Source organism: Bos mutus, unplaced genomic scaffold (assembly GCF_027580195.1).
Source record: "Bos mutus isolate GX-2022 unplaced genomic scaffold, NWIPB_WYAK_1.1 CTG736, whole genome shotgun sequence".
Classification (NCBI taxonomy): domain Eukaryota; kingdom Metazoa; phylum Chordata; class Mammalia; order Artiodactyla; family Bovidae; genus Bos; species Bos mutus.
The window spans coordinates 11,042-20,000 of NW_027220214.1; the positions used below are offsets into that span (position 1 = coordinate 11,042).

The 8,959-nt window shown below is 56.8% G+C and overlaps 1 protein-coding gene across 1 annotated transcript in view; it reads left to right on the plus strand.

Annotated features, from left to right (window-relative positions):
• Window positions 1–321: 321 nt before the first annotated feature.
• The window catches only part of LOC138987129 (basic proline-rich protein-like), a 13,403-nt gene continuing 4,765 nt past the window's right edge, over window positions 322–8,959 (plus strand). Inside the window, exons 1-3 of the mRNA XM_070367040.1 lie at window positions 322–334; window positions 489–601; window positions 5,692–5,801. Of these exons, the coding sequence (XP_070223141.1) occupies window positions 322–334; window positions 489–601; window positions 5,692–5,801 (236 nt within the window). The remainder of the gene's footprint in view (window positions 335–488; window positions 602–5,691; window positions 5,802–8,959) is intronic.

Sequence of the window (8,959 nt, forward strand, 5' to 3'; positions counted from 1 at the left end):
ACCCAGTCAGTGCTCAAGTGGACATTCCATCAGACTGAGACACACGGACCTCTTCCTCGATGGCCTCCCCTCTCTATTTGGGGGAGCTCTCTCGGCCACGCTGATTCCACTTGGATGTGTCTTTCCCACGTCACACCCTTTGGCATTCAAAGATATCCTTCCATCGTTTTCTAAAGAGACCCGGTGTATGTATCTTTGGGCGATGATGAGCATCGACCACGATCCCTCTCCGTGGCGCGGTTTGAACACGACACACCAAGGCGGGGACACATACATTCCACGTCCCTCTCGGCCATCGAGAGAGGCCGTGTGCGACGCGTGATGCCGCAGGACGGTGAGGTCCTCGGGTTCAGCCCCCCTCGACTTGGCTGTGGTCTTTGGTTTTGTTCTGTTCCGTGTGTGCTTTCTGACCCACGTGATCTCTCGGATAGGGCACCCCATCCAAGCTCAAACCCATCGAGTCTGTGTGACTCCTATTCACGCATCAGGTGGGGATATCGGCGCCCTCACGTGGATCCATCACAATCGCCGTTCTGGGTTCAGGAGGATCCTGTTGTGTGTTCTGGGGCGCTCGTGCTGTCCGTGTGAACTGTGGAATGAGGTTCGTGACATTGAACAGGAGACAGGGATCAAGACCATCCCCATGGAAAAGAAATGCCACAAAGCAAAATGGCTGTCTGGGAGGCCTTACACAGCTGCTGTGAGAGAGAAAGCGAAAACAGAGGAGAAAAGGAAAGATACACACATCTGAATGCAGAGTTCAAAGAATAGCAAGAAGAGATAAGAAAGCCTTCTTCAGCGATCAATGCAAAGACATAGAGGAAAAGCACAGAATGGGATAGACTAGGGATCTCTTCCAGAAACTCAGAGATACCAAAGGAACATTTCATGCAAAGATGGGCTCGATACAGGACAGAAATGGTATGGACCCAACAGAAGCAGAAGATATTCAGAAGAGATGGCAGAATACACAGAAGACCCTTACAAAAGCGATCTTCACGACCCAGATAATCACGATGGTGTGATCCTGACCTAGAGCCAGACATCCTGGAATGTGAAGTCAAGTGGGCCTTAGAAAGCATCACTACGAACAAAGCTAGTGGAGGTGATGGAATGCCAGTGGAGCTCTTCCAAATCCTGAAAGATGATGCGGTGAAAGTGCTGCACTCAATATGCCAGCACATTTGGAAAACTCAGCAGTGGCCACAGGACTGGAAAAGGTCCGTTTTCATTCCGATCCCAAAAAAGGCAATGCCAAAGAATGCTCACGACGACCGCACACTTGCACTCATCTCTGCGCTAGTAGAGTCATGCTCAAAATTCTCAAGCCAGGCTTCAGCAATATGTGCACCGTGAACTTCCTGATGTGCAAGCTGGTTTTGAAAAGGCAGAGGAACCAGAGATCCGATTGCCAACCTCCGCTGGATCATGGAAAAAGCAAGAGAGTTCCAGAAAAGCATCTATTTCTTTCTTGACTATGCCAAAGCCTTTGGTGTGGATCACAGTAAACTGTGGAAAATTCTGGAAGAGATGGGAATACCAGACCACCTGACCTGCCTCTTGAGAAATCTGCGCAGGTCAGGAAGCAACAGTTCGAACTGGACATGGAACCACAGACTGGTTCCAAATAGGGAAAAGAGCTCGTCAAGGCTGTCTATCGTCACCCTGTGTATTTAACTTATCGCAGAGAACATCATGAAAGCTGGCTGGACTGGAAGACACACACGCTGGAACCAAGATTGCGGGGAGAACTATCAATCACCTCGGATGTGCAGATGACACCACCCTCATGGCAGAAAGTGAAGAGGAACTCAAGAGCCTCTTGATGACAGTGAAAGAGGAGAGTGAAAAAGTGGGCTTAAAGCTCCACATTCAGAAAGCGAAGATCACGGCATCGGTCCCATCACTTCATGGGAAATAGATGGGAACCAGTGGACACGGTGTCAGACTTTATTTTCTGGCTCCAAAATCACTGCAGATGGTGACTGCAGCCATGAACTTAAAAAGCGCTTACTCCTTGGAAGAAAGTGAGTGACCCACCTAGATAGCATATTCCAAAGCAGAGACATTCCTTTGCCAACAAAGGTTCGTCCAGTCAAGGCTACGGTTTTTCCTGTGGTCATGGATGGATGTGGCGTTGGACCTTGAAGAAGGCTGGCGCCCGAAAGAATGGATGCTTTTGAGAGAATGGTGGTGTTGGAGAAGACTCCTGAGGTCCCTTGGACGCAAGGAGATCAACCAGTCCATTCTGAAGGCGACCAACCCAGGGATTTCTTGGAAGGACTGATCACAGCTGAAACTCCAGTCCTTTGGCCACCTCATGCGAAGAGTTGACTCATTGGAAAAGACTCTGATGCTGGGAGGGATTGGGGCAGGAGGAGGAGGGGGACGACAGAGGAGGAGATGGCTGGATGGCATCACTGACTCCATGGGCGTGAGTCTCAGTGAACTCCGGGGTTGTTGTGATGGACAGGGAGGCCTGGCGTGCGCGCTTCATGGGGTCACCAAAGTCGGACACGACTGGCGACTGATCTGATCTGATCTGATCTGATGTGCTGTCCGTGATCTCACGTGCCTTTCGGGCATGGGTGATGGCGGCGGACACCAAGCGGCAGCAGGCGGCCATCTGGCATCTCGGCCTAGGCGGTTTCAAGTGACATCTCAGAACCGGGGCTGAGACAGCCATCCCTCCCGGGCCCCCTCGGTGGCCGGGATGGGGTGGGGTGGGGAGTGTGAGGTTAGGGAGACGGGAGTGGGGGGCTGGGCTAGGGTCGGGGGGTCGGGGGGGGGGGCGGCGCGCGAGGCGGGGACCGTCCCAGTCCCCCTGAAGTGAAGGCAGGTTCCGTCCCCCTGAGAACTTCCTGCCTTCAGGCGTGTGAGGCGTAGGTTTCTCTCAATCCACGGCCACGCATCATTTTCCGCCCTGTTCAAAAACACAGACAAAAAACGTATTTGTTTATCTCGGCTTTTTTTTCTGGCCGAGGCCAAAGACCTCTTCAAGCGTGTCCAAAGGGTCTGACAGGATGGGAGGGTGCAGGTCAATCCATGTGTCAAGAGATCCAGAGAACCTGTCACAGCTGTGACTCGGGCGTTTTCAGAAACAGGCCCATCTGGATGTATTCCCTGGACAGGAGTCACCCCAGAAGTTTCCTTGAAGGGATCGAGTTGCAGGAGTCGGGGTCGTGGCCCCGCCGCCGCCGCCGCCGCCGCCGCCGCCGCCAAAGGGCCCCCTCAGCCCGGCAGGCCGGCAGGCCGGCAGGCCGGCAGGCCAGCAGCCCCCCTGCAGGCAGGGGGCTGTGTCTGTGGGCCCCACCCCCACCTTCCCCCACCCTCCCCCTGCAGGGCCTCGCCGGATAGCTTCATTCAAATGCAGAAAGCTTTCCAGTCAAGTCAGAGCCTCTGACTTCGCCTCGAGCTTCTCTCTATTGAATGGTGATCCGCCCCACCCAGCCATTCCATGTCTCCACCTTGAGACGGCCCCTTCGGCACCGCGCGGAGGAAGGGGGCTGGGGGGTGGGGAGGGAGGCCGAGGGACAGATTCGCCTCGTGTCAGGCCAAAGGAGTCTCCTCCTTTTGGTAACCCAGGAAACCCCGCTCACGCGTGTGAGGATCACGGACGTGCGTGGAAACAGCCACCGTCCCTTGACATCTTCCCCTCCGTGGGAGGAGGTTTTCCTCCCTGCCTGCCTTCAGAGGGACAGAAAAGGAGGGAGGGGCAGAGCGTTCCTCTGGCGCTGGCCGGCTCTTAAGTCACTTGACTCCAAAACACTCCACAGGGCACGGAGGTTCACGTGCAGTGGGGTGGGGTGGGGTGGGGTGGGGACGGCGGCCTACTCCGGACCCCACCAGTTTTCCCTCCTCTTGACACTTGCCTGGAACCCATGAAAAGCTGAGCTGGTGACTGTGTGTGTGAGTGCGTGCATGTACGCGTGTACATGAGAGACGGCGCGTGTGCGTGTGCGTGTGCATGGACGTGAAAAAAAAAAAAAAAAAAAAAAAAATCCAGAAGGAAGGAAGGAAGGAAGGAGGGAAGGAGGAGGGAGGGACGAAATAGGTTAGTTCGTAGGGGCCTCCGTGTCATGGCAAGAGTTTCTGAGCACAGATCCTCCGTTCAGGGAAACAGTGATCGTATCTCCTCTCAGGAGGCCGTGATGTCGATGGACGGGTGCGGGAAAGCAGGCCTGGGGTGCAAGCCATCAGGTTTTGTGTGTGTGTGTGTGTGTTTTTTTCCCTCAGAGGCACTTGTAGGGAAACCAAGGAAACACACAGGTTCATCCCTGGAGCGGATTCGAGAAACCAGTCGGCAGAGGGAGAGGCAGTCTAGGAGGCTGATTTTTTTTTTTAGGCGTCAGGTCGGGCCCTGGGGCGGGTTGCCATGTCCTTCTCCAGGAGGCCTTCCTGGCCCGGGGATGGAACCCGGGTCTCCTGCATCGCAGGCAGACTCTTGACCGTGTGAGCCACCAGGGAAGCTCCGTCAGAAACATTCACCAAGTCCTCTAGCTTCCATCCGCAGGGCTTCAGGCACAGGGCCTTTTGAGTTCTCCGTCAGAAGGGCAAGAGAACATGGGACGTTGGTCCCTCCCCCGAGAGAGGTTGTTTGATAGCGGAGGCAGCTCGGAACACTTCAGGCTCCAGTCCCCCTCTCGGGGGTGAAGACCACACACAAAACACACACACACACACACACACACACACACACACACACACACACACACATATATAGGACACGACTCTCCTATCGGAGTGTGTACCCCCGTTTCACGGAAACATCCTCTGGGCCCCTAAGGAGCGTGTGGCAATCACTCTGGCCAAGGAGATAAGAATCCTCCACGGAGAGTTTCTGAAGTCTGGAAGGACCAGGTCGAGAGAAAAAGAGAGACGATTCCCTTCTGCTGAGAGGGGTGCTGTATGAAGCGACCAAGGGGATGGCCATCTTTCCAAATTCCCATTTTAAACCTCGTGTCCTTTTCGGTCCTTTGTTTTTCCCTTTGTATCTGGAAAGCAACAGGTGGAACGGTAGGTCCTTTCATTATTTTCTTTCTTTCTTTCTTTCTTTCTTTCTTTCTTTCTTTCTTTCTTTCTTTCTTTCTTTCTTTCTTTCTTTTTCCTGCCTGCCTGCCTGCCTGCCTGTCCGCCCGCCCGTCCCTCCATCTGTCTTCTCTCTGTCTCTCTCGCTTTTCACTCAGGTTTAAAAAAAAAAAAAAAAAAAAAAAAAAGAGGACTCTGTATTTCTGCAGGTCAGGAAGCAACAGTGAAAACTAGACGTAGAACCCAACAGGCTGGTTCCAAATAAGGGAAAGGAGTCCATCAAGGCTGTCTATCGTCACCCTGCTTACTGAATGTACGCTGAGTACACATCATGAGGCGCTGGGCTGGATGAAGCACAAGCTGGAATGAAGATGGCCGGGAGACATATCCATCCCCTCAGATATGCACACGACAGCACCCTCACGGCAGAAATGAAGCCCAGGGTGGGTTTCCAAAGTCGTGTTCGTTTCAGGTGTTCAGTCTTTTCCCTTGGAGAGGTTCATGCAACATCATACGTCTACTTTCCCGTGCTGGCATAGTATATAGTAGGTGCTTGTGGATTCTTTGGATACAGTTTTGTGTCCATGTGCAACCAGCCCTCCTAAGTGGACCGTCCTGCCCTTCCCCCCCCCCCCCCCCCCCCCCCATCCTCTTTTCCTCAAGAAGTCAGGCATCCACTTCAGCCTCCTGTTCCTCAGTTCATCCAACCCCATGGAGGAAGTCATTCCTCCAGTTTTTCCATCGGTTCTCTACACCTCGCCTGATGGTGGCGGGTGACTGGAAGACTGACAGTTCTGAAGAACTTTGCAAGAGCTTTGGGTGAAGCGTGTCCATCAGTAAAGACCATGGAAGGTATGCCCCACGTGGCAAACACCATTGCTTTGAGTTGTGGTCGGTTTGCCTGGCTTCAGTGAGGGACGGAAGGAGGCTTCCACCTTCCACAGAAAGCTATCCCTAAGCGTACCAGGGCGTTTGACAACCCCCGCCACCCCAGGTTACAGGCGCGACAGGTCAGACTGTAGCAATCATCATGTCCAGGGTGTATTTACAACAGGCAGACTCATCTTAAAGGCACTCTGTCCTGTGAAGGTGGGAGGGAGGGGGGCGAGAGGCAGAGGGGCGACGACAGAGGAAGGAAGGAGAAAAAGAGGGGACAGGAACACACAGAGTGGGGGGGGGGGGGGGGTGAGGCATGTGTGGCGTGTCTGTGACATGCCCAGGTGGTGTTCCGTGGGTGGAGTGTGTGCGGCCCTGTGTGTGTGTGTGTGTGTGTGTGTGTGTGTGTGTGTGTGGGGGGGTGTGTGTGTGTGGTGTGAGTGTGTTGTGTATAGCTGGGGGGGGGCGTGTGGCGGCATGGGTGTGTGCGTGTGGCGTCCGCCTGTGGGCGGGGGCAGAGACAGAGGCGAGAGAGACACAGCCAGGCAAGGACAACGCAGTGTGTGTGTGTGTTGGGGGGGGGGGGGGGTGGTGGGGGTGGGTGGTGTGTGGCGGTGTGAAAGGCCCCCTGCGTGTGTGTGTGGGTGGGTGTGTGTGTGTGTGGTGGCGGGGCGGCATGGGTGTGTGCGTGTGGCGTGGCGCCTGTGGATCTGGGTCTGGGGCGGGGTCAGAGACAGAGGCCAGAGACACAGCCAGGCAAGGACAACAAAGTGTGTGTGTGTGGGGGGGGGGGGGCAGGGGAGGGGGGTGTGTGTGTGTGTGGCAGGGCCAGGGGGGGGGTGTGTGTGTGTGGGGGGGTGGGGGGGCGGGGTGTGGTGTGTGTGTGTGTGTGTGTGTGTGTGTGCGCGCGCGCGTGCGTGTGGGCATGCATGTGGTGTGTGGGCAGAGGCAGAGCGTCACATCCAGGCATAGGACAACGCTGTGTGTGTGTGTGTGTGTGTGTGTGTGTGTGTGTGTGTGTGTGTGGCGTGGCGTGCGTATGTGTGTGGTGTGGGCGGGTGTGTCTGTGTGTTGGGGCGAGGCAGTGTGTGGCGTTGTGGCATGCTCAGGTGGTAGTGCGTGGGTGGTGTGTGTGGCCGTGTGAGTGTTTTTTGGGGGGGGGGTTGGTGTGTGGTGTGGTTTTTGTTGTGTATAGGTGCCACGCAGGCGCGTGTGGGCGCATGGGTGTGTGCGTGTGTGGAGTGCGCCTGTGGGTGTGGGGCGGCAGAGACAGAGGCCGAGAGAGACAGCCAGGCAAGGACACTGTGTGTGTGTGTGTGGGTGGGTGTGTGGGTGTGGTGTGAAGGGCCCTGCGTGTGGGGCGGGGTGTGTGTGTGTGTGGTGTGGGCGGCATGGGTGTGTGTGTGTGGCGTGCACCTGTGGGTGCAGGGGCAGAGACAGAGGCCGAGAGACACAGCCAGGGACAGGACAACAAAGTGTGTGTGTGTGTGGGGGGGGGGGGGGGGGGGGGTGGTGTGTGGTGTGGGGGTGGCGGGGGGGGGTGTGAGTGTGTGTGTGTGTGTGTGTGTGTGTGTGGCGTGCGTGTGTGGCATGCATGTGGTGTGTGGGCAGAGGCAGAGCGTCACAGCCAGGCAAGGACAATGCAGTGTGTGTGTGTGTGTGTGTGTGTGGTGTGTAGGGCCCTGTGTGTGTGTGTGTGTGTGGGGAGAGGGGTGTGCGTGTGGGGCGGGGTGTTTATGGGCTGTGTGTGTGTGTGGGGGGGGGGTGTGTGTGCCCGCGCCGTGTAGGGTGTGTGGGTGTGTGTGTGTGTGTGTGTGTGTGTGTGTGGGGGGGGGGGGGGGTGGTGTGTGTGTGTGTGTGTGTTGTGTATAGCTGCCACGGGGGCGTGTGGGCGGCATGGGTGTGTGCGTGTGGCGTCCGCCTGTGGGGTGGGGGGGGCAGAGACAGAGGCGAGAGACACAGCCAGGCAAGGACAACGCAGTGTGTGTGTTGGGGGGGCGGGGAGGGGGTGGTGGGGGTGGGTGGTGTGTGGCCGATGTGATGTGTAGGGCCGTGCGTGTGGGTGGGTGGGGGGGGGGGGGGGGGGAATGCATGTGGTGTGTGGGCAGAGGCAGGCGTCACAGCCAGGCAAGGACAACGCTCTGTGTGTGTGTGTGTGGGTGGGTGGGTGTGGTGTGAAGGGCCCTGTGTGTGTGTGTGTGTGTGGGTGGGTGGGTGTGGTGTGAAGGGCCCCCCTGTGTGTGTGTGTGTGTGTGTGTGTGTGTGTGGTGGGCGGCATGGGTGGGTGCGGGGGCAGAGACAGAGGCCGAGAGACACAGCCAGGCAAAGGACAACGCAGTGTGTGTGTGTGTGTGTGTGTGTGTGTGTGTGTGTGTGTGTGTGTGGTGTGTGGGGGGGGGGGTGTGCGTGTGGGGGCAGGGTGTTTATGGGCTGTGGGGGGGGATGTGTGTGTACGCCGTGTGTGTGTGGTGTGTGTGTGGGTGTGTGTGTGTGTGTGTGTGTGTGTGGTGTGTGCCTGCAGGTGGTGCGGGCAGAGACAGAGAGACGCAGCCAGGCGCCAAGGAGGACGCAGTGTGTGTGTGTGTGGGGTATGCACGTGGGGGTGTGTGTGGGGGGGCGGAGACAGAGAAACGTGCATGGATGGATATCCCGCATCATTCGCTTGTGTTTCCTGCGCGCGTTCATCACCTCCGCGATCAGACCACTCCCGTCCGTGACAGGTGACTCTGCCACCACCAGCCCCACTTGGTCTTTTGGCAGGCAGACAGGGGGTGTTCTGCTGGGCTGGCGGGCGGGCGCGGGCGCGACTTGCTGTCCCCAAGCCAGCTTTGAATCCTCGCGCTCTGCCCCTGAACCTGACTGGAGCAAGTGGATCCGCGTGCTCTGTCGTTTGAAATCCTTGGCGGGAGACGGAAAAGCCCCCCATGCCAAAGGGGGAGACAAGGCCCCAAAGAAGGAAGTCAGCTCCCTTGGGTTCAAAATAGCTGTCCTCCAAAATGGATCAAGTTTCCCCCCACGAGAGTTCCAATCCAAACCTAAAAAGCCCAAGGGGCTA